The sequence below is a fragment of the Suricata suricatta genome, chromosome 5, assembly GCF_006229205.1.
Source record: "Suricata suricatta isolate VVHF042 chromosome 5, meerkat_22Aug2017_6uvM2_HiC, whole genome shotgun sequence".
NCBI classification, from domain to species: domain Eukaryota; kingdom Metazoa; phylum Chordata; class Mammalia; order Carnivora; family Herpestidae; genus Suricata; species Suricata suricatta.
In genome coordinates, this window is record NC_043704.1 from 60,451,493 (window position 1) to 60,477,417 (window position 25,925).

The 25,925-nt window shown below is 38.5% G+C and overlaps 1 protein-coding gene across 7 annotated transcripts in view; it reads right to left on the minus strand.

Annotated features, from left to right (window-relative positions):
- The window catches only part of CCDC191 (coiled-coil domain containing 191), a 96,015-nt gene that overhangs the window by 69,301 nt on the left and 789 nt on the right, over positions 1-25,925 (minus strand). For 2 of the 7 annotated variants that reach the window (XM_029939327.1, XM_029939326.1), the window contains exons 2-8: positions 24,408-24,446; positions 18,816-18,881; positions 17,838-17,979; positions 14,144-14,287; positions 9,801-9,979; positions 7,979-8,202; positions 4,640-4,793 (exon numbers count right to left, since the gene is read on the minus strand). In XM_029939327.1, the coding sequence (XP_029795187.1) occupies positions 4,640-4,793; positions 7,979-8,202; positions 9,801-9,979; positions 14,144-14,287; positions 17,838-17,979; positions 18,816-18,881; positions 24,408-24,446 (948 nt within the window). Of the gene's footprint in view, positions 1-4,639; positions 4,794-7,978; positions 8,203-9,800; positions 9,980-14,143; positions 14,288-17,837; positions 17,980-18,815; positions 18,882-24,407; positions 24,447-24,917; positions 25,059-25,925 lie in introns of those variants that run through there. The other 5 variants (XM_029939329.1, XM_029939332.1, XM_029939330.1 and 2 more) reach the window with 4 other exon arrangements.

Sequence of the window (25,925 nt, forward strand, 5' to 3'; positions counted from 1 at the left end):
GTAAATTCTCTATATAGCTTGCTGTTGGGTTTGTGCCAGTGAACCATTCTGAGGGTGCTGACCAGAGTTTCCTGTTATCTAGTCGCTCACTGCAAGCCAGCTAGGCATTTCCCCCCATTTTATCCTGTGATCATATTTAGGCTGCTGAGTGTTTAAGTTTCATTATCCAAGGGCAGCTTTAGGCGCCTTTAGAACCAAGGCAGGAATGTGGACTAGGGCCAAAGTAATGAGCTACTCCATGGTATTTACCAGAGGACTTTCCTGTCTCCAGCCAAGTCCATGTAAAAGCTGGAGGGGTCTGGTAGATGGATTCTCTCCATGTCTCAGTTACACCCATATGCACCGGAGAAATCAAAATTACAGGTTTACCGACAATATTACAAATGAACAACATAATCACACTGAAGAGAAGGGGCAGCGGAAGGGGAAGAACGGAACTAACTTAACTAACAATATGCTGGCTGCATAAGACTGAAAATGAAGATAACGTACAAATACTATACTCCAGTTAGTATATTTGTTCACATAGCAGTATGGGTTGGCAAATCTGAAGCCACGTTTATAACGTATTAGGATTAAATAAGTAAATAGATTTTCGATAATGAGTGTGAGGTATCTCACGATCTGAAAAAAGAATTCCAAATCAGCAAAAGGGAGGAACTGAACTGAAACCTATGGTGCTGGATTAGAGTTGAAGGTATCATTATGAACTCATGATTATTTTAATAAACATACAGACAGTTCTTGAAATAAGTTACAAAAAAGGAAGACAGAAGGCTAGCATGACCCCTGTGTGTCTACACTGGAGTTAGAGATACCAGTACGAACTCATGGATTTCAATATGTAAACACATAGACACAGAAACACAAATAATGTGCATGCCTGTGTGGGTTACTATACACACATATATTTCTCAGCTCTGTCTGCCGAGCAATGACACCCCAGTAGCACTGAGAGCACCCAGTACTCAGATCTTGGTTTCTAAATACTATTCCCAATAAAGAAACCAGAGTTCTGTGTAGAAGTGGTTGATTCCAGAGCTGGGACAGGAAAAATACAAGATGGGCCTGGAATGATCTATGGTGCCAGAAAGAAGGGAAGTGACCCCCAAAACAGTGTAAATATTTTCTGGGGCCCCTGGGTGGCTCAGTAGGTTGAGTGTCCAGCTTCAGCTCAGGTCATGATCTCACGGTTCATGGGTTCAGGCCCCACATCAGGCTCTGTGCTGACAGCTCAGAGCCTAGAGCCTGCTTCAGATTCTGTGTCTCCTTCTCTCTGCCCCTCCCCCCTCTCTTTGTCTCTCAATAATAAATAAATGTAAAAAATTTTCTTTTAAAAACCAAAACAACGGAAATATTTTCAAATAACAAAGAAGTCAACCTGAAAGATTTCCCAATGACCAAAGTTAGAACAATTTGAAGAACCAAGTAAACAATGATAATAATAGATTATAACCCATAGAATAAAATACATATCTAGGAGCTCATACTGATAAAAGTAGGTAATCGAATAGATGAATAAATGAATAAACTGGGGAGAAAGGACAGGTTTTCTTTCTAGAAGAATTTCAATAAATGGAGAAGAAATGAGGGAAATACAAAATCATCTTTAGACAAATACATTAATACTGCAGGCAAGATGTATCAATGGATGCCAAAATTAGTAAATGAACATTTAAGGAGAAACAGGATATTTGCATAGTTTTACAGTATCTCTTCTAAGACATTCCAAAGGAAAAACAGTAACTTTATAGTACAGAAACCTAGCATATGAACTCTTGGACACCCTGATAACAATACTGAGAAGGGCACAGCATCACTTTTTGTAGTGATCTCACCAAAAATGTAGGATCTCAATCTAAACAGGAGAAAATATCAGAAAACCCCACTGAGAGACATTCTACAAAATGCCTGATTGGTACCCTTAAAAAATGTCAAGATCATAAAAGAGAAGGAAAGACTGAGGAGCTGTCACAAAGCTGGAAGAGACAAAGACGACATGACAACTAAATGAAACAGAATTATGGACTGAGTCCTGGGTAAATACTCCTACGTTATCCCTAATGTGGAATTATGGATCGAGTCCTGGAATAGAAAAAGGATGTTAGTTAAAAAACTGGTGACATTCTAATAAGGTGTGTGGTTTAGTTAATGGTATTTAATGACATTGTACCAAGGTTAATTTCCTAGTTTTGATATTTATGCTATGCTTACATAAGATGTTAACATTGGGGAAAGCTGGATGAAGGGTATTCAGGTACTCTGTGTACTGTTTTTAGAACTTTGCTGTATGTCTAAAATGATTTCAAAATAACTTAAAAACAATAAAGTATAGGATCATCAAGCAAAATCTGTGTGAAGTAGAGAGAATTTATTCATAATCTCACATTTTTAAATTATACTGGCTGTTTCGTTTTTAGTTTATTTTAAAGAGAGAGTGTGTGTGCACATGGGGGATGAGTAGAGGGAAAGAGAGAGAAAGAGATCTTAAGCAGGCTCCAAGCTAAACTGGGGGCTTCATTCCATGACCCCGGGATCATGACCTGAGCCAAGACTGGCACTCCACTGTTCAACAGACTGTGCCACCGAGGCATTTCTGACTGGCCCTGTTAAAGCTGAGTAACCTAGGGGTATCTGGGTGGCTCAGCCAGCTAAGCATCTGTCTTCGGGTCATGATCTCATAGCTTGTGAACTCCACCCCTTGCACTGGGCTCTATGCTGACAGTGCAGAGCTTACTTCAGATCCTCTGTCCCCTTCTCTCTCTGCCCCTCCACAGCCTGTTCTCACTTTTCAAAATAAATAAACTTAAGAAAAACTTGAGTAATCAGTTTGAGGTAGACCACTAATTTTGTAAAACTCTTTACATGTGTCTAAAATTCATACCTAGCCATTTGTATCTAAAACATACATTATTTCTTCCTGTACAGTGAACGTCAATAAAATTTAAAAATTAAGCGTACAGAGAACACGTCTTATCAATCTCTCATTGGTTGCGCAACATATCACTGCATGTTTTCCTCATGCCTTATCTAGACGGCCCCCCAAGTACTCGTCTCCTTTCCTATTTTCCTTCAGAAATCTGAACTATTATTGCGGAGGACACACCAGTGCCATCTGTCTCATGAAGAATGCAGCACCTGAGTCCTTGCCAATCTTTTTCAAAATGTTAATCCCAATTCTTAATATTTTCTCCTACATTTCCCTCTCTATTCCTAAAGCCAAAACCCTAACCAAAAATCTCAATAATTACGACTTTTGCCCATCAGTCCAAAATGCTTCCATCAAATGTCTCTAAGTTTTTTTGTTTTGTTTTGTTTTTGAGAGAGAGAGAGGGAACGAGCACATGAGTTGGGGAGAGGAAGAGAGACAGAGAGAGAGAGAATCCCAAGAAGACTCTGCACTGTCAGCGTGGAGCCTGATGTGGCACTTGAATCCTTTACTCCTGAGATCATGACCTGGGCTGAAACTGACTGAGCCACTCAGGTGCCCCTTCTCTCTTTTTTAAAATTGCTTATGCTACTTTACTTTGTTGGTCATATCGCGGTTATCAATATTACATTCAAATTCATGTTCCTGATTTCCAGGGCTTTTGTAAGTCTGTCCTACATTTAATTTATCAAGCTCCCTCAATATCATCCTGACATTCTCTTTTCTCTTGTTAAATCCATGCATTCCTGCATTCATTCCTCTACTGTTCACTGAATTTCAGCAAAGCCTAAAGCCCTAGGTGGGTGTTGTATAAGACACAAAATATATCCATGTTTATCTTTTCTCATCCAACCTTGTCATTTTACAAATTTTCCAAGTAATCCCTTTCGCCTGAAATGGTTTTTTTTTAATTTGTTTTAACATTTATTTATTTTTGAGAGAGAGAGAGACAGAGAGAGAAACAGCATGAGCAGGGGATGGACAGAAGGAGACACAGAATCTGAAGCAGCTCTAGGCTCTGAGCTGTCAGCACAGAGCCTGACGTGGAGCTCAAACTCATAAATCGTGAGATCATGACCTGAGCTGAAGTTGAATGCTTAACTGATTGAGCAACCCAGGTGTCCCACACCTGAAATGTTTTAAGCCTCAAATGCATACTATTGTCAATCCCACTTGACTGAAGGAAACTTATGCTCAAATGGCCTGGAAAGTATCCTCATTTGTCAATAAAAGATTGACCAGTTAATTTGACAAAAAGTGAAAGTAAAAGGGAGAAAAGAGTAAAAGAAAACATAGATCATGAAAAGGAAAAATATATCGCTTTAAGTTCATAGCTACTAGAAGCCAAGTGACTTTCTGAGTAATTCTGGATAATCCAGAAGACTGTAGAAGCCAAGCTTTCAAAACCTATCAGAGACTTCATTAGTGGTTCCATTCTACTCTGAACAGGGTAATAGTTTAGGAAGCCATCCCAAATTCACACCCGGCTTCTCAGGATCACACAGGGTACACAGAAGAATAGGCCTGGGACCAGGGCATGGAGCACTGCACCAGGTCCCAGGCCCCCTGGGCAGCACAGAACAAATGGTGTGGGCGATTCTGGTATTTGCAGTAAGAGTCAGTTAGGCTTAGTGGGACACTGTCCACTGTCCTATCTCTGATAGAGCCCTCTGTCATTTATGTTGAATAAAGGGATGTTACAATTCCTACCTGATGATTTTCCTTGAAAGTTTGGATTAATAACTCTTTCAGTTTCTTCTTTCTTTCTTTTGCCATTTTTTCTTCATCCAGAAGAATATGATCACTCTGAAAGATGCTTTCTTCTGTATTTTTTTGAGAATTTTCTTCCTGCTTTTTCCTCTCTCTGTTAATAACAATTTAAAAAATACATGTATGAAAAAGAGACTTAACAATGGGCAATTATAACCTACCATAGTGGAACAGAAACTGAATTTTCCATCAGAAGACAGATTTTTAGATCTGGTTCTAAAAGTACATAGTAGGGTAATTTTTTTTTGAGCCTTAGTTTACTCCTTTATAAAATATACACTAAATAAAACTGTTATACTCTGAAAAGTAGAAATCCCTATCGATATTTTGGTAAAGTTTTTAAAATATTATTTATTTACTTAAGTAATCTCTACACCCAAGGTGGGGTTCAAACTTACCCTGAGATCAAAAGTCACACACTCTCTGACCTAGCCAGCCAAGTGACCGTTCAGTAAGATATTTTTACTGAGTTTACCACTGAGCAATACTTCGATCAAAATTTGAGAGTTAAGAACTCCTAGGTATTTTCTAAGGTAGACATAAGTTCTCTCTCTTCTAAGGGAGGGACAAAAAAGGACTTTAGGTAAAAAAGGGATGAGACTTTTACCCCAAGGCTTTGACAAGGGTTCTAGGGAAAAAATAATAAAAGAATCAGTTTTCTTGAGTAAAGAGGGAATGGAATTTATATTAATTCTAAAATAGCTGAAAAGAGGAAAAAATAGAATTAAATAACAATTAATAAAAGGCCTTTGGCAAGTGACAGGAACCTCTCAGTAACTTGCTGCTCACCTCTCCGGTCATCCCGTCTCACCCAGGTCATCTCTCACACAGGCCAATTCAAGCAAGCTCCCAGCCACTGCTTTCTTACTGGCGTGTACACATATGTCTGTAAGGTATATATACTACCAGTAATGTAGTAAACACAGCACCTAGTCAGGACTCCAGTGTTTTGGTCCACAAACCAGCTGTGAAAACTCATGCAAGTCACCTGGTCTTTCTGAATTTCACTTTACAGTTGTGGAAACTCAAGCTAGAGAGGGATGCCAGAAACCTCGATAGACATGCTCTCATTAATTCTCATACACAGTGTTATATCTTATTACTTGTGCTGCTAACCATCACTTGGTTGAGGGGCCCTCTGCAGTGTAAAGTTGCCATTTTTCCCTTTGTAATTAAAGATTTCTTAGAGGAGATACTCTAAAACTATGTAGGAAAGTAGATTTAGGGCAGCTTACAAATAAATTAAAAAGGTCTATCAATAATACAATTTTATTGACTCTCTCCAGATGCCATTACAATGTTATATTAGATAGTTACAGGATGATCATAGTGGCTATTTAAAGAAACACAGTTCTAATACCATGGATCTGATTTTCTAAAATAACATTATAATATGCTATGAAAGTAAACAGCTGCTCATTATGAAACATCAGAGCTATAAAAGTCATCCATATTTCCATCCAGGCAATACGGATGTGATATCTGACAATATGTCAGTGATATCTGATTGTACCACCAATTTTATTAATTTCTCTAATATTAATGTCTATTATAAATAATATTATATTTGGGTACCTGGGTGGCTCAGTCGGTTAAGCAACCAACTTCGGCTCACGTCATGATCTCACAGTTCATGAGTTCAAGCCCTGCGTGCTGACAGCTAGCTCGGAGCCTGGAGCCTATCTTCAGATTCTGTGTCTCCCTCTCTCCCTGACCCTCCCCTGCTCTCTCTCTCTAAAATAAATAAAAAGAGTAAAAAAAAAATTTTTTTTAATATTATATTAATAATCTTTGTGCACAAATCTTTGTTTGGATTTCTGATCATTTTCTTAGGGGAGTTTTCCTAAGACTGGAGCTCTGAGGTCAAGTGATAATACCATTTTTATGGCTCTTGTTGTTTATGGCCAAATTGCCTTCTGGAACATTTAAAATCAGTTCATCTGCCAGCAGCAGAGCATATTATCTGAATTGCTGTAACCATGGATAAGATTTTAACTTTTAAGAGAAATGAGTGGTCAGTGAACATTTGGTGAGAGCCCACAATGAACAGAGCACCTGTTACCATAAAATGTAACCTGTTTTCATAATTTATTTTAGGTCACCCCTGATTTTTCAGGGTTTAAGAGCAATCTGAAGAGTACAGCTGACCTTAGCAAGTAACCCACTAAAGCACTGGTGATTGCTCTCTGAAAAGAATGGCGTGTGGAGGAGGCCTGAGGCTGGCACTTGGAAGAGGGAAGCCTACACCCACCGCCGCGCTGTTTTAAATTGGGCAGAATGAGAGCAATCAGGAGCACAGGGGGAAAGCTGTACAGGCTAACGGGGTGGAGGGGATTATCTAATAGGTCTTTCTGGCCTTTGAGTCTGAGTATTCAGTCACTCGAGGCATGTTGCTCCAAGGCTTTTCCAATTCATGCATCAGTGCTGTTTCTCAGAATAAATACATTAGTTATTTATTTCATTTATGAAGCTCATTTTCTGCCTGAGGATACATAATAGTACTACATCCCGTGAAGACTATTTTGATTTTCCTCTTATGTCAGATATTCCCATTCTTTATCAGTGGCTGGAAGGCAATGAGGACTCTGTAGGATTGATTATCAGAAGGTAAGACACACATTTCATGTAGGCTGAGGCCCAATGAGCGAGTATACAGGTAAGCAAAGAAATACAAACTAACCAATATAATACATATTAAAAGTGCAAAAATACTGAAAGTGATAGTACTCTCCAGTGCTGAAAAGAGTGTGGTAATCTGGCCCACTGCCAGCAATAGTGTAAATAAGTATAACCCATTTCGAAAGCAGTTTGGCAATGTTTAAAGAATCATCAAAAGGCCTGTACCATTTAACTCAATAATTACACTCCTAAAAATACAAGAAGCTCTATGCTTAAGGAAGCTCACTGCATTATTATATGGTGACAAACGTGAAACAGCTGAAATGCTTATCAGGTTGGGCAGGGAGGTCATTACATAGACTATGGTCTGGGAACTCAGTGGAGTAATAATATATAGACCTCAGGACTCTGGGCAATGTGTTAATTACAACAAGCAAAAAACCAAATTAAATGTACTTTATGCTTACAATTAAGTATGTAAAGGGATGAAGACCCAGAAAAAACAGAAAAATGTTAAATAATTTGTTAAGATAGTGGAATGATGGGTGATTTGTGTTTTGCTATTACAATGTCCATTTTTTTAAACTTTAGAGTACTTCCAAAATGACTGCTTAAAAAAAAAACAAAAAAACTGTACACTGCTCATCACGACAGGCTTACATTTTCCATGCTTCTTCCACAGTGCGTCTCCTCTCAATTATCTCCCTCCTCAGCTTTACCATCTCCCTTTGAATCTCCTCCTCCTCTTTCTTGGCTTCCAGAGCCTTCTTTTTCTTTTCTTCTTGCACCAAATACTGAGCCTCTAACAAGGCTGATTTTTTCAGGGTCTTTTCAATTCTCCGGCGCTCCAGTTCTTTCTCACGTCTTAGGCGATTTTCTTTCACCTTAAAGAGAATACAAGGGTGAAATGCAGCCTCTCAAGTAGAAAAGGATATGCAAAAGCTTAGAATACATTTTCAGGTTTACAATATGCCCAGTTTGAAATATTCCGGCCCAGAAGCTGTTTATCAGAAGAATAGGTAGAATTCATACGTTTACTGGGTTTGAGCCAATTCAAAAGTCTAGATGAAGTCAGGTAGTAGGACTCCCAAAGAGTCTGGGAATGATCTGCATCACAGAAAAGTTGAAAATCTAATGCGTCAGATGCCAAATTCTGGATGCTTACTTAGTAATAATTTCCAACCCCTAAAGTTTTCCAAGGTATACATTCCTGCTATTTACTTGGGCCTAGTCTGCAGGCTGGATATTTGGGGGAGGCTGCACTGTGAAAGAACAGTGATTTACTGCTTTAAGAACACCACACACTTAATTAAAAAAAAATTATTTGAGAGAGCGAACAAGAGTGGGGGCGAGAGACAGAGGGAGGGAGAGAATCAAGCAGCTCCCTGCTCAGCGTAGAGTCCGACGTGAGGCTCAATCTACGACCTGAGCCAAAATCAAGAGTTGGACACTCAACCAACTGAACCACCCTTACCCTTTCATTTTTATCATTATTTAAATATATCAATGATTCTGGCTCTTACTTGGAAATCAACATCATGAAGTTCACAGATATTTCTGAATAAGCACAATTTTTCAAGCGTATTGATTCTGTGGAGGCGTGACGAACTCTAAGTGACCAACAGGGCACTCCTTTCCCTCCTCGTTCACGTACCTCATCTTACTCTCCAGGAACGAGAAAACTTCCAGATATTGGCAATCGCTTATCTAACCTTCTCTCCTCCCTCTTTTCATAAACCCAAAAGGATCATACTTCTACCATTTTTCTAACATCTCCAGTGCTGATTAGGAATATCTTAATGATTTCAAGCAACCAGAGATTCAGTGTTATAAGAAGATAGCACACAGTGTATAGGCATTCATTTTAGTGCACTTCGTTCTAGACATGTGGAAAAGACCTGGCCATTCTGATTTCTTGATGTTCCCCTACAAAGAGTTGAGATGCATCTTTTTCCTATAACTCACTATTTATTCCCTTTGAAGAAAAGAAAGTTCCCATATGCCTTTCTAATTCAAAACAGCTGAACTAGATTTAATTCAGATCCATCCTCCCGTTCAAATTATAATCACAAAATGAGTGAATTTTTCAGTTGTCTAGAAAAGAATTATCATCATAACATTCACTAGAATATTCATGATATTAATATATTGATGTCACAGTTCAAAAACCAAATTCAAGCAAAACCAGTCTACATATTTATAATAGAAAATACCACATACAAACTAATAAAGTTTAGTTCACCATTCCATTGTTCAAAATCAATTATTCCTTTTTTTTAGTTTTCTTAAATTGTTTCCTGTCCTCAGTTTATGAGCATTATTTTTCTTCTGAAGTTCTTATATTTTATTTTTATTCTTTCTAACCAAACCACAGATGGCACCCTTTTTCATAAGAAAGCCTAAGTCTTTATTTAAGCTTATTAAATGTGCTACACAAAGATTGCTTCCTGTTACCCATTTTAATTTTGTTTTTCCCTCCCACCTGCTTATGTCTCATCTCCATGGTAAGACGAGGATCCTTCTGCTGCGGCTTGTCTTGGTTTCCATTCATTCCAAGACCTTCCAACATTCCAGAATCCACCACTTCTTTATGGAGCAGATGGTCTATAAATTTTTGAACGGTGGTACTTTCCTCTTCTTCCTCCAAATAGCCACATAACTCTGGGGGAGACAGAGCAAGAACCAAAAAAAAGGTGGGGGGGACTCAGTACAGTACAATTTCCATATTTAAATAAATAATCTTGGTAGAATAAAAATATAAAGCTGTGGGTGTTTAATAAATAGTAACTGATAATGTCAATTGGATGAGTACAGCCCTCAGCAATTAACTACCTTCAACTGAGAGGAAAAATGACAAATTTTCCCTCCCCAAGTCACTAAAGATTCCTTCACTGGCAAACATAAAAGATACTATTTCAGTCTAAACATTCTTGAAGACTTCATCGCTCTGTCTTTTTACAATTTTTTTATTTTAACTAAGCTCCATGTCCAACGTGGGGCTCGAACTCCCTATCTTGAGGTTACGAGTAGTGTGTTCTACTGACTGCGCCAGCCAGCTGCCCCATCCATTGCTTTTTCTTTTTTAAATGGTTTTATTGAGGTATAATTGACATACAATAAACTGTAAATATTTAAAGTCTACCATAAGTTTTGACATATACATGTACCAGGAAAACCATCACTATAACCAAGATAAGAACAGGTCTGTCGGCTCCAAAAGGATCCTCTTGCTGATTTGCAAGCCCTTCCTCCCACTCCTCCCCACATTCTCTGTCTTATCCCAGGAAACACAGACCTGTTTCTCGCACTATAAATTTACATTTTCTGGAATTTTGTATTAATTAAATCATATGCCCTGTACTTTCTTTTTTGGTCAGCCTTCAGTTACTCAGCATAACTATTTTTGAGATTCATCATGTTATACCGATAGTTTATCACTTTTTATTGCTGATTAGTATTCCACTGTATGGGTATATCATCATTTGTTCATTTATTCAGGGGTAGACATTTGGGCTGTTTCCAGATTTTAGCTATGACAAATAAAGTTGTTATAAACATGTGTGTACAAATTTTTGTATGAACATATGCTTTCTTTCCTCTTGGGAAAATGCCTAGGAGTGGAATGGCTTGATCATATAAGTATCTATTTAATTTTTTAAAAAACTGTCAAACTGTTTTCCAAAGTGGTTAATAATATAATTTCACATAACCATCAGCAGTACAGGAGTATTCCAGTTCCTCCACATCCTCACCAATGCTCATTGTTTTTTTTTTTAATTTTTTATGGTTTTTATTTATTTTTGAGAGACAGAGACAGTGCGATCAGGGGAGGGTCAGAGAGAGAGGGAGACACAGAATCTGAAGCAGGCTCCAGGCTCTGAGCTAGCTGCCGGCACAGAGCCTGATGCGGGGCTCAAACCCATGAACTGTGAGATCATGACCTGAGCTGAAGTCGGACGCTTAACCAACTGAGCCACCCAGGTGCCCCTCCAATACTCAGTTATCAGTCTTTGGATATAAGCCATTTAACAGGTATGTAGCAGTTACTTAAGGTAGTTCTAATTTGCATTTTCTTAATGACTAATGATACTGAACATCTTCCTTGTTGATGTTGTTTAGCTTCATACATTATTGAAAATGGGGTATGAGGTTTCCAAATAATTTGGAGAAGTATTGAATTATCTATTACTCTCTTCAACTTTGTCAGTTTTTGCTTCATATATTTTGGGACTCTTTTGTTAGGTGTATGTATATTTATACTTGTCTTTTATCATTATAAAATGTCTTTCTTTGTCCCTAGTAACAATTTTTTTTAGAGAGAGAGAGCAAGCACAAGGGGGCAGGAGGGGCAGAAGGAGAGGGAGAGAGAGACTCTTAAGCAGGCTCCATGCCCAGTGCAGAGCCTGATGCAGGGCTCCATGTTACTACCATGAGATCATGGCCTGAGCCTGAAATCAAGAGTCAGATAGTTAACTGACTGAGCTGCCTAGTCATCCCTTTAATAACAAATTTTTAAAAATTAATTTTTGAGAGAGAAAGAACAAGCATGGGAGAGGCAGAGAGAGAGAGCAAGAAAGAGAGAGAATCCCAGACAGGCTCTGCACTCCAGCACACAACCTGATGCGGGGCTCAAACTCACAAACCATGAGATCATGCCCTGAACAGAAATCAAGAGTCAGAGATTTAACCAACTGAGCCACCCAGGTGACCCAACAATTTTTTTTATCTTAAAGTCTATTTTTTCTGATATTAGTAAATTGCTCTCACTTTCTTTTGGTTACTAATTGCCCATATATCTTTTTCCAGAATCTTACTTTCAATCTATTTGCATCTTTGAATCTAAATTGTGTAACTTGCAGACAGTATATAGTCATATTTTAAGTCATTCCACCAATATCTGTCTTTTAGTTGTAGTATTTAATCCATTTACATTAGGTGTAATTCTTGATAAGGTATGATTTATATTTGTCATTTTGGTATTTGTTTTTTGTATGTCTTTTGTAAATGCCCTATGTTAGGTTGAAATTTACCTTCTATTACTAATTTTCTGAGTTTTTATTAGGATTGGATGTTAGATTTTGTTAAGTATTCTCCAGTGTCTATCGAAATAATCATGTTAATATTTTTGGTAAACATCCTTTTTAATGGCTACATAATACTTTTGTTCAGTTTTGATCTAAAACAATGAGGAAAACAAAACAAAATACTCTATAAGCATAAGATGTGTGAGAGGTGGTAGGATACTGGATGATAGTTGCTAGTCTAAGAAATGTAACTGGATCTATTAGCACCATATGAAAGGAAGTAATATGTCACTATATTCTACATATGCTTCAGAATAAATATGAAGTATGAAAATGCCTCACTTTCATAATGATATTAATAAATTAGAAGGTGGCAACCAGGATGATAAGATTTAGAAATGATGTGACATAAAAAACTGGTGTATTTAAGCTAGGAACATTGAAGTATATGAGAGATCAGATATGATTACAAAACAAACAGTTTTCTTGGGAAGGGGAACATGATCTTATTTTCTGTTGCATTAAAGGGTAAAAGTTATAGGTGACAAATCCCCACGAGAGAATGTGAGGGGATTAGAGCCTCACAACAGCCTCCTATCCTGAGAACTATACTGGCAGAGATTAAAAAAAAAATTTTTTTTAATGGTTATTTCTTTTTGAGAGAGAGAGAGAGCGAGCAAGAGAGAGAGAGAGAGAGAGAGAGAGAAAGCATGAGTGAGGGAGGGGCAGATAGAGAGGGAGACATAGAATTGTTTCTAGGCTCCAAGCTGTCAGCACAGAGCCCGACGTGGGGCTTGAACTCATGAACCATGAGATCATGACCTGAGCAGAAGTCAGATGCTTAACCAACTGAGCCACCCAGGTGCCTCTGTACGGGCAGAGATTATGTCACTCCATGTTAGGGATACTATAGAAAGATCTCTGAGGTGGTGAAGAAAAGAGATCAGATTAGATGATTAGGAGATGTAGATCTACTAATGTTAGAAGGATTCCTCTAACTTTAACAGCTCATGACTTTGTGATTCCTGGGCTGGGGATTTTGTAGATTTTGTAGAGCCCTAAACAAGAAAAATCCTGCCGGGTGAGTTTACCCAGTGTGTTTGAGTCACACATGAGGATCTGTCACCACCATCACCAGGCTTACCTTTATGTTGAAGAAAAAAACAGGCCTCTGAGTTCATTTGAGGAACCCTCACAAACTGGCTCTGTACATAAGCAATTAGCTCTCTTAGAAAGATATGTGAAGCATTTCATAAATATAAAATGATAGAGGAATGTTTAGGGGTGGCTGGGTGGCTCAGTCAGTTAAGTGTCTTGATCTTGCTTAGATCATGATCTTGAGGTTCATGAGATCGAGCTCTGTGTCAGGCTCTGTGATGACAGTTGGGGTTCTCTCTTGCCCTCTGTCTTTGCTCCCTGCCCCCCAGCTGGCATGTGCCCATGCTCTCTAAAATAAAAAGAATTCTAAAAAAATGATATAAGAATGTTTAAATGTAGCCCTTATCAAAGTACGGAGTCATTCAACAATACATGGGAAGACACTCAGCATATGTTGCTATTATAATCAGAAGAATTACAACCAATATTTTAATTTAAAAGACAATATGAATTTACTGAAGATATAGGTAAGTGATTTAAATTGAACCAAAAAAAATTAAAGCCAATTATAAAACTAAGGAAAATACAGAAAAGCCAAATAGTATATCATTTATTGTATATCATTTAATTGTTCAAAACAATTAAAAAGGCTTCTTAGATACATTTATTAAATGTTAAAACTTAGAACCATCAGACAACTTACCATCAAACTTGTCATATTTCAAATGCCCACCAGCTTCCAGCACAGAAGGAACATTTGATACCATGTCTTTAGCATCATCTTCACCATCACTTGCGAGTTCTCGCTTAAGTTTGGTGTCTAACCAGTCACTGACTAGCTTCTGAGCTATCAGTAAAACAAAAAAATCTCTTTAGTATTTTAATTACCTCAGAGACTTTCTTCACTCACTGTTTTCATTCATTTAGTAAATATTAATTGAGCATAAAACATGTCAAGTACCGTGCTAGATGCTGGGAACAGAGCAGCAAACAAAGCAGGACAAATAAAACCTATTACCAATGAAGTTTACATTCTAATTGGAGAAGAGAGATCATAAATAAATCAGAAAAACAGCGCAGGAAGAGGAGAAATGGTGTACAAGAAATGGAAGGTAGGTATTAATATTTTAAACCGGGGGAAGGGGTCAAAGAAGGCCTCCTTAAGAAGCCATTTGGGCAAAGAAGAGAAGATAGTGAAGGAGTAAGCCATATGGACATGTAAGGCAATATTATTCCATGTAGAGGGGAAGTAAATGCCAAGGCCCCATGGAAGAGAATGTCTAGAGTGTTGGAGAAATAGCGAGGAGGCGGTGTAGAAAGGAGTGAGCGAAAGGGGAATGTAGGGGGCGAAGTAAAGAGGTAATGTGGGGATCAGGTTTGGAGCAGTAGTTCCAGACCAGGGGTGATCTTGTCCCCGAGTAGACATTTGGGATGTCTAGAGCCATTTTTGGTTATCACAACTGGTGTAAATGACACTAGCATCTAGTAGGCAGAGCCCAGGTATGTTGCTAAACATCCAACAATGCACAGGACAGCCGCCCACAAAAAAAAATTATCTGGCCCCAAACATCTTTAGTGCTGAGGTTGAAAATCTCTTGCACAGAAGTAAGGATTTTCACCAATTCAAAGACAAATGCAACAATCCAGGGAAAAAGTGATAGTAGCCTGGACCTGGAGTGGAAGTATTAAAAATGGTCCAATTTTAGAAAGTAATGTTTTGAGGTGGCATTGACATGGTTTGCTGATGCATGATATGGGAATTGAGAGAAAGAAATCTGTCAGGTTTTTGGCCTAAGCACTTTTAAAAATGGAGATGCCATTTACTGAGACAGGGAAGGCCAAGGGCAAAGTAGGTTTGAAGATCAGGGGTTCAGTTTTAGACTAGTTTGGTTTGAAATGCTTATGAGACATACAAATAAGAAATGTCAAAGAGGTATTGGCTATACCTCTCTGGATTCAGGGGAGAGGCTGAAGATGAAGAATTAATATGGGTATTGTCAGCATACAGATAGTACTTAAAGCCATAGAAGTGGACATCACCAGAGGAGGAAGATGGATAGAGAACTGGTTCTAGGATGAAGTTGTGAACACCTGAAGAGAGGAGGCAGAACCAGGAAAGCAGACTAGGAAGGAAAGGCCTACAGAGGTAAGAGGAAATCAAACAGAGTGACATGCTGGCAGCCAAGTTCCTAGTGATATTCCAAAAATCTTCTTAAATACATAGGTATGGGAGAAAATGTCTACTTTAGCATGACCTTCATCACTATCATCATTATCAAACAGCTCTATGGGTAGGCCAGAGGGCTTTCAAAGAAGAAAAGTATATATTTCACACTATCTTCGTCATTATTACCATTATCACATAGCTCTGAAAGAATGGAATGTTCATTACATTAAATGATGCCAAAAGGGATTTAATGCAGCTAGGAATGCATAACATATAAAACAGAAGAAAATGAATCACATTAGTAGAAATTAAGTGTGAAAAGTATACTAGTAACAAATATTATTGGTTTTCAGAGGCAGGAAGAGAATGGGGACAGATATTTATTGAGTAGCCCTGTGTACAATACAGACATTTATGTGTATAATACTTTATATGTAAAATAATTCAGTTCTGCTAAATGTCATGCATTAGTAAACAGGGGTTTACTATGAAGTGCCCCAAAAGGACAAAGAAAGGGAACTTCTCTTCTCTTAGACGGTTCAACTACAGGAACACCTCACATTGGATCAGAGGCTTTAAGGCTACATTAAGTAGAGTTTCTTAAAGAATGTTCCTCAGAACATTGGTTCTTATGGAATATCAACAGATGGTTGATGAGAAAAGAAAAAAGGATACACATCTTTGAAAACCATATTCTGTCTGTATACTATACTTTCTAAGGTGTATCACTAATTCTTCAGGATAGAAATATGAATTTCAGGATATAGAGTTTCATGGCAAAGGAAGCTCGGGAAATGGGGTAAATAAACATTATTTTTTTAAACAGCAGGACTTCTCAGAAACTTTTAGAAGCTAAAGCATACCATGATCCCCACTAGTGGGTGGCAGATGGTGCGAGCAAGACATAGCCTTGCCAATTTCTGAATCAATCTCCTTTCTCCATCTCCAATACCAACCAAGACCAAGTGCCATTACCGCTCACCCAGACCAGTGTAACTTGTCTCCCTTTCCCCTCCTTTTCTCCCTTACAATCCATTCCTCATATAACTCAAATACTGTGCTGTTATACCTCTACTTAAAACCCTTCAATGATGTCTTCTCATACTCAGAATAAAATATAAATTCTTTTTCCAGGCCTATAAGAGCCCTATGTAATAAGTCTTCTGCTCACTCCGGCAAGCTCACCTCCATGGAGAGGCTCCAGCCACACTGCTCTTCTTTCAGCTCCTCAGGCACACCAAGCGTGTCCGTGCTTCAGCTCTCAATGCGGCCTTTCCCTCTGCCTGGGACACCCTTCCTCCATCACGGCTTGGCTGCCTCTTTCTTATTACTCGGGTCCAAACTCATATGATTTATCATTAACTAATAATTCTGTTATCAGTTTTCGTTATTCTCACACTAAAATATATACCCCATAGAAGCAGGGGCTTTACTTCTCTTGTTCATAACCTGTTCCTCCAGTGTCTAAAATAGTACCTGGCAAAGAGTACTAATTTTACATATGTTTTACATATACAATATATAAAATAAATATACATTTTGTTATAAATGTATAAATGTATATCACAAATAAATTACATAGATATATAAATTATACCTATAAAGTAATAATTATACATATGGTTTTAGAACGAAGATTTAATCTGAATAAATGGAGACACAGATAACCCAAATGGAAGCTGGCTTCCAGGACATGGCCACTCTGAATTTCCTCCTACCTCTGTGGCCTCTCCTTTCCAGTCTTCTTTGCTGGTTCCTCCTGATCTCTTCATCCCTAAGTGCTGGGGTTCCTCAGAGCATGAGAAACTAAAATACTGAATTCCAGAGGAGTAAATGCTTCAGGAAGGTAGGGAGGTTAGATCAGTTTTAGACTATCTTCATAAGGAATAAAGTGGATTTACAAACTAATGGTCAACTTAGCTCAGGATACTAGATGAAGGTATCATGCTGCCCTGTGTGTCACAGGACCACTGCCTCAGAGCACCACCAGTTAGCTGTGCCGTATCAAACTGCCTCTGAATGTGGTTCTATTTCGGGAGACAAAATAGGCCTTAAATAGTGGAGTTTATTCCAGAGTAGATTAGTTTCAGAAAGGTAGAAAGACACAAAAATTAAGAGCAAGAGAAAGAAAAGTTTCCATTCTGTACTTTGAAATGCATTAAAGGTTATGCTTTAATAAACTGTATACTAAAGAACTGTCAACATTGCAGCAAAAGATGTACTCTCTTACCTTCTGCATAGACTTCATCATGATCCTCTATTTGCTCATGTGTTTCCAAATCTATGGTATGGCTCCAAAGCCTTCTGGATAAATCAGAATTTCTAGCAGAGAACGCTTTGGAAACTGCATATCCTGAGGCTTTCTCCATCCTCTGCAGTGTAACAGAAAAAAAAAAAATCCATTAAGATGACAACTTTGTCCAGGGCTAAAGAATTTTTCTTCTACTCATGAAACTGATTTTTCTACCAACTACTAAAATACTTCCATTTTTCCATTTTTGAAGGAACTCTGAGGTTTAAACACCCCCAAAATTTCATTTTTTTAAATATGAAATTAATTACATTTTGCCAAATTTTAACAAGTATTCACAATGCTTATATTTGAAAAGATTAAACTTTAGATAATTTTTGTTTAGAGCATTAGTAATGGGATCTTGACATCTAGATATTTTATTTTAAATAAGACATAGAATATTTTATTAGCTCCCAATGCCAGTAGGATTTGTATATGAATATGAACCAGTGGGAGAGTAGCTGAACTTCCTTAAACTACTACCCCTGAACCAACTCTCCCATCATTAAACAAACTATAGGTTCAATAAAATTGGGAAAGTCACTGGAGTACAGTCATCCAGAATGTTTTAATTCAACAGTAAAACGTGGCCCAATTCATGGGATTGGTGAAAGTAGGCAAATTGCGTTGGTATTTTCATTTTTCTGTACAATATAAACAAATTTATTTTACAATTAAATTTCTGACTTTCCTCCTCCCCACAAACTTCTTTCCTCCACACCTGCTGTGTTCCCAGTCTTCCAGCCTAGGCAATGACAATTCCACTTTTTCAGTTCTCAGGATGAAAACCTTGGAGTCCTTCTTGAATATATTCTCTCCCTCCTACCCCACATCCAATGGTCAGGAAATCTACTGACTCCATTTTCAAACTATATCCAGGATCTGAACTCTTCTTGTCACCTCTACTGCTCTCACCTGGTCAAAGGCACCGAATTTCCTGACAGGTTTTCTGTGATCGTCACTCATCACAGCAGACAGTCCCTTTGAAATGAAAGCCATAACATAACTCCATTCAAATCTCTTAAATTGTTCCTGGGGCGTCTGGGTGGCTCAGTCGACCGAACGTATTCCAGCTCGGGTTGTGATCTCGCAGTTCATGTGTTCAAGCCCTGCATCAGGCTCTGTGCTGACAAATCAGAGCCCAGTGCCTGTTTTGGATTCTGTGTCTCCCTCTCTTTCTGCCCTTTCCCTACTCATGCTGTCTGTCTCTCTCTCTCAAAAATAAACAAAAAAAACCCCACAACTCTTGAATTATTCCCTATTTTACTCAGAATAAAAGTCAAAGTCCTTACAATGTGCTTCATGGTCCTGCACCAAGAGGGCCTCTGTGAGTTCTCCAACCTTCTCGTTTGCTACATCCCATTGCTCACTCGACTTCAGCCACACTGACCTTCTGGTTCATTCCTTTTCAAATATGCCAAGCATTGTCCCACTTATTTGCATTTATTTTCCCTCTGCTTAAGTGCTCTACCTCAAGAGCCAAACAGCTCTTTCCCTTGCCTCCTCAAGTCTTTACTCAAATGTCACCTTCAACCTCAGTCCATCTCTAACTACCCTATATGAAACTGTAGCCACCCTCCTCAGGGCTCTCCCTACTCTCCTTCTTGGCTCTTTCTCTGAAACACTTAATTACCTTACATTTTACCATTTATTGTCTCCCCTACATAGAATGTGACATTTTTGTCCTCTTCATGCATGAAGGTCCCAATACCTAGAACAGTGCTTGGCATGTAACAGGTACCCCATAAATGTTTACTTAAAAAAAATGAAAACATGTAGGATTTATTTTAAAAAGCTAAACTTTCCCACAGTTTATATTGTTGCCAGACCTACTTTGGAAATGCTTTTTCCACTTGACCTTCATGGAAAAACTGGTAGTACCTCTGGCAAAACTTGCCAGGGGCTTTACTTTTTAAATTCTCAAGGATTTCATATATTAAGTTTGAATTTGAAACAGAGGAATATAATTGAAAAGCCAAAGGTAATTTGAAAAAGATGTGGAAAATAGAACACACAGGAAAAGATAGGAATCAGAAGAAAACACAATCTAATCAGGGTTAGAATAAAGTATCATTCATTCTTTATGAGGTCATATTGGAAAGATCTATTTCCCACGTTATGTCTTGTTCTCTGATGTGCCCAAATTCATCATGGTCAATATGCCATGTAGTAGATGGTCACAATTTGCTTGGCATACAGTTCTTCCCTTTAAGGTTTTAAAATTCTAAGATAGCATGACGAATTTCAAGTATTCTGTATGTGCGTTATATACATATATATGTAGATAATATACAAATCAATAGATCAACTTTCAGTTTTTAAACCAACATTCACAAACAAAATTAAACAACAAAAACCGGATCATAGACTCAGTTCCTCAGGCTATGACTGAAACAAAGAACTCTGTATGATACGTCATCTCGCATGAGTTGGAATTTGTACAGATTCTGAACAAAGGAGGTAGAGAACCTGGAGAAGGGGAAACTGATTTGGATACTAAAGAAGGACACAGACTTACTTACAAGGAAGGGAGTAAAGAGAAATGTCTCCTTGGCTATGATAAAGCAAGTGTTCGGGATATCACTTAAAATGAAAATTTGGGGAAAAAAAAATACTAGATGATACTAAGGACTAGAAATTGTCTCTATAATTTCCTTGTTTCAAATATAACATCCTTACCATTTCTTTCAAAACAAATGTAAGAAATGGAAGGTGTTTATCTTAAGTTATATTTCATTAAAACAAACGGTGTCAATTTAACAACTTAATTCCTTAAGCGAGTTGATTGAAGGATTGAAGGCGAGCTCTGTTCCCACTACCTTAGTGGACATTAAGGGGAAAACAAAACTAAAAGCGACTGTTTTATCTACCTACCTACCTACCTACCTATTTATTGTTTCATATGCCATGTGTGCAAAAAACAATTCAAGAATAGTTCTAAACTAACACAAGGTTACATAGAAAATCCGAAAACCTGAACAGAGTTACTTGAATAGTAAAATCACTCAGTAATTATGTTATATGCAAGTACATAATTTGTAAAGGAACTATTTCAATTATTCCCATGAGCTTTTAAATTCTCAATATGAGCTCCTCCATATGAGCTCCAATCCCAGTCTACCCAATGGCAGAAAGAGCAGCTACAATGTACTCCAATTTCCTCAGGGCAGTACAAGCACAAGTTTCTTAACATACCCTCAAGTACAAATTACATGTTTATATACAATAGTTTCGGGAGGAAGATATTTTTGAAACTGCCTGATTCTTTTTTATTTGCTTTGCATACTTGATGCTGTATCTGTTGTGTATGAATGCCAAAATAATTCCAAGGGAAAAAGTATTCGATGGGATGGGATTAAGGGGTTGAGGTGGGTGAGGGGAAGCTGTTCACTGAGAGGTATATCTCAAGCTGAGCTTTAAGGGAAGGATCTGGATTGACACCCGCCCACACCCCCCGCCCCCAGAGGAATGGTATCCCAGGCTGGGACAGGGAGGAACCAGTGTAAGTCAAAGTGATGGTAAGACAGAGGGGAAGGAGACTTGCCTGACAGGAGCTTCACAGAGAATCAGCACAGGGGCTGTTACAGGCAGACTGATATTACAGGTAGACTAACAGAGGAATTTAAACACCCATCTGGAATTTAGAGTTTCATCAGATGGCATGCAGAATTTTCAAGAAGGTTCAAGAATAGACAATCAATGAAAATGTTTACAAAGCTTAAGTATCAAAGTAACAGACTGCACAGGAGTAAAAAGATGAGTCAGTGTATCAAATCAGGATGAGGTGAACTGTTGGCACTTTGGGTTAGCTCCCCCAGAACTCACAGTTACACTCAATCATCAGCCGATTCTAAGTGACTTCAATATCCCTGAGGAAGATTCACCAACATCTCAGCCTCAAGGTTTGATTGATCTTCTGTATTCCAATGGCCTTCCCCTCAATTGTACATCAGCAACCCACTGACCTGGTCATCCTGAACCACATCATGCAGAGTTTTCCACTATTCCAAACTGATAACCCCTTCCCCAACATCAGCCTCCTGTCCATCTCCCCTTCTGCTCCCCCTCCTCCACTAGATTGGTGTTGCACCTACACAAGTCCTCAGTCACTGTGTGTCTTCTCCTCCCAACCTATTAGTCCTTTACAGGGTCCTCTCCTTCCTACTCTGCACGGATATTCAGCTCTCATCTTACATAAGCCTCAAATCTCTTGTATTTTTGCCTCTCCAATGAAAATTTTCAAATCTGGATCAATCTGACCTATCAAGTTTTGGTATCACATAAGATTTTAGTTACCTGCTTTAGCCAAGTTCCCAGTGCTGCCTAGTGATCTTTTCTGTTCTGCAGAAAGCCCTTTATCAACCTCCACCAGCTCCACACCCTTTCCAGATACCTCTTCCTCCTCCTTCCACATAACAAGGTCTACGCTGATTTTGAAAGGGCTGTCCACTCAAGGGGATCTGAAGTCTTAGGTCCAGAGGTTGTAACTGTTTAGGGTACACCCAGAGTTGGGATATATTAAGGAACAAAATTAGAAAAGATAGTAATGAACAAAAATAGAAGCAAGAGAAAACAGTGTTACATAAAGATAATGGAGAGAATATCTAGAATTAAAAAAGTGATAACTGTACCAAACCTTACAAAGACTGAGAACCAAGAAGAGAACAGTGGATTGATCAGGAAGTCATTTACAACAACCATTTCTGTGGAGTGGTGAGAAACAGAAACAGGAGGGAAATTACTATAGACACCAGAGGATAATAGAAATGCAAGGGCAAAGAGTCTAGGCTATACATCGGAAGACACTGGGTAAGAAAAGGATGTATCACAATCAGAATGGAATGCAGGGACAGGTAAGGACTTACTGGGGATTTTTTTGAGACAGGGAAGATTTGAGGACATAATAGAGACAGAGCTCCTGCAGACGTTTAGAGGAATGATAAAAGGAATGATAAAAATCTAACTGATCAAGCTGTCAAATGCATAAAAGAGGAAAATGGTGCAGAGAGTTAGAGCAGAATTTTATCCTTCTGTTTCACTTAAACTTTGCGCTCTGGAGGAGATGGTAACTAAATGTGCAATTAAGCCCCGCAAGGGCCTGGCACTGACCTCTCCGCACTAGCATGTAAATGAGGCTTACTATGAGGCCGAGGAGTGGGCTTGCCAGAGGCTAGCCTCCACAGTGGCAGGTCCATTTTAGTGGTCTTCTAAGTCAGACCTTCTCTCTCAGGAGCCAGGAGGCCTTCTCTGGCCCATCTATATTAGTGTCCTCCGCCATGTGCTTCCAATAAAACCTTAATTCTCCCAACAGTTTTTAATAAGTTGTTTAACCCCTACTGGACTATTAGCTCTGGTAAGGAAGAGACTACACCTGGCCCGAGCACTATTTTATCTTTAGCGTCCAACAGAGTGCACTGGTCCCTAGAAGGCGCTTAATAAATACTGGCTGGATAAATAAATAACAATTGATTACATCTAGCCTAGGTTCTGTCTGGCCTGGTGCTTATAAGGCCTGTCAATTTAGGTAAGTAATAGCTCTTCAAAATACTACCAGGCAGAATGATATTTTCCCAGGAAAATGCTGCATGACTTTGAAACATATGCTGCGCAAATGAATGGAGTATGGCAAGTTGCCATGCTGACACTCAGAGACAGGCACCTGAAGTAGTTTAATGGTACTTGCAACTTAAATGGTACTTAGACTCAAAAATATACATCTCAGGCCTGGAAGAGAGCTCAGAAAGTTACCTAATACAATCCCCTCCACACAGAATGCTCAAACTAATTCTTCATTAGTCTAATATTAAGTGGCCATTTAGAATCCACTTGAATACCTCCATTGATAGAAAATATGTCTCTTTGGGGTGCCTGGGCAGTTCAGTCCGTTGAGCCTCCGATTTTGGCTCAGGTCACAATGTCGTGGTTTGTGGGTTCAAGCCCCACATCCGGTTCTGTGCTGAGAGCTGGGAGCCTGCTTCTGATTCTGTGTCTCCCTCTCTCTTTGCCCTTCCCCTGCTCATTCTTGCTCACTCCCTCTCTCTCAAAAATTAAAAAAAAAAAAACATTAAAAAAAAAAGAAAACACATCTTTTTATGAGAATGCCCTCTCCATGTTTGGATCCTTCCAGTCATTAGAAAATTCTTATGATGTACGCATAGCTTTCACTTAATGCATTGGACCCATAGGTCAATGTAACCACAGGAGTCTTTCCAATATCTCAGGAAGTCCACTACGTTCTCTTTTACAGCTTCTCCTCTCCTGCTCCCTTAATCTTCTTCATGTGATCCTCACAGCATTTGAAAGAGCATGTCTATACTCATTTTCTTGTCTTTCATGAGAAGCAACAGAACAAAAAAAAATAAAGAATATAAAATTAAGGCAACATAGTTAATGTGAGAATAAAAACAGCAAAATGTGCAAAATGGAGATTTATTAGTATTCCTTTCCATATGATTAGTATTCCTAACTCTTAACTCTCTTCCTATCTTAACTGTGCAATATCCTTACCTTAATCCAGTTTTCCACATTGTCAGGGTCAAAGGCAGGCTGTAGATAATATATACAGAATATTAATACACAGCAGTAACTTTATCAACTTTGCCTTTTTAATCTATCCTTCTGACTAAAGCATATGGAAAAGTGTCCTTTTTCTTTCTTCAAGGCATTTCATTAGCAAATTCAGCAAAACACAGAGATGGTCAGAGGAAAAAGCACGAAGCCTTCTCCGGGACATTTTGTTTGTTTTTATCTCCTGCCTAGGCCCACCTGCAGATTCTGACTTAATTAGTCTGGAATAGGGCCCAGGTGTCCGTTTTGTTTTTTTTTTAAAGCTCTCCAGAACCAAAATAGAGGAATGATAGATATGATATTCCTTATAGAAACCCAAACAAGCAGTGTGATTCATGAGGTAGATCATTCAAATATCATGAAAGCAAATTTGCTTGGAGAAGGGTATGCTGCTTTCCCCACGACCCTCTTTTCAAGAATAACCTGTAGAAAGGGGCTTTGCTATCTTACCTATAGCAGGAATATTGTTTGGTCCAAAAAGAACTCAAGGGAAGGGGTGTGGTGAGGGATAATCAATCTTCTACTGTTTTACAAAGCAGAAAATGAAGTAAACATCACACAGACTTCTACCAACATTGGTCACATATCAATCTGAAATTAGAAATCAGATGAGTAGAACACTTCCTTTCTTCACTCTCTGTAGCTCTCAGAAGCTGGTAGAATTCCCTCTGATAGTCACTTAACAAATAGAGGTATGTATTTGCTTTGCTAATAATTCAGGTAAGTCTTTAAATAAAAAAGGGAATATCTCAACTAACATACTGTCACACGGAGGAAGGAAAGATATAATACTCTTTCACTTACGTAACACTTCACCTTCAAAGCACCTCAAGGTACCTAATTAATGCAGCCGTACAGCTGAATAACTTTTTCACTGCAACAAAGAAAGAGCCGATCCTATCAAAACACAACTGAACCTCAAGAAGCTCTTGTGCTTTTACCTTTTTATTCTCTAGGCACTAACAATGAGCGCTAGCAGCAAAAATCCTTCCTTTTGGAGTCGTAAGAAATTGTCCCAAAATTTTTTTTTTTACCTTTCATCATCAAGTCTATACCAATAACCTATTTGAGACCCAATCAATTGTGAAACTAGTCCATTACAACATGAGCAAACTCTGTTTCCAATCTCTCTAATGCTCCTACCTCCACCCTCCCATATTCTGGGCAAGATATTCACCAAGTGGACTATGTCCGGTGCATTATTTAGCTGGTATATCTAAAATAAACTGCAAGCACAATTGCCTAGGGCCCTAAGAAAGGTCACATGTCTATAGAATATATTTTTTTAAGAAAGTGTTAACTTGAGGGTGAAAACAGCTGGTAACACTGCTCAGGTGCTGAAAGCTGAGAAGCCACTCCATTTTAGTACTCTCACATTTAAAGCATTTATTTTTGTGACTGTTAAAAAGGTAGTCTGTGCAAGTACACACCGTGTGACTGTGACTTTAACATGGCATT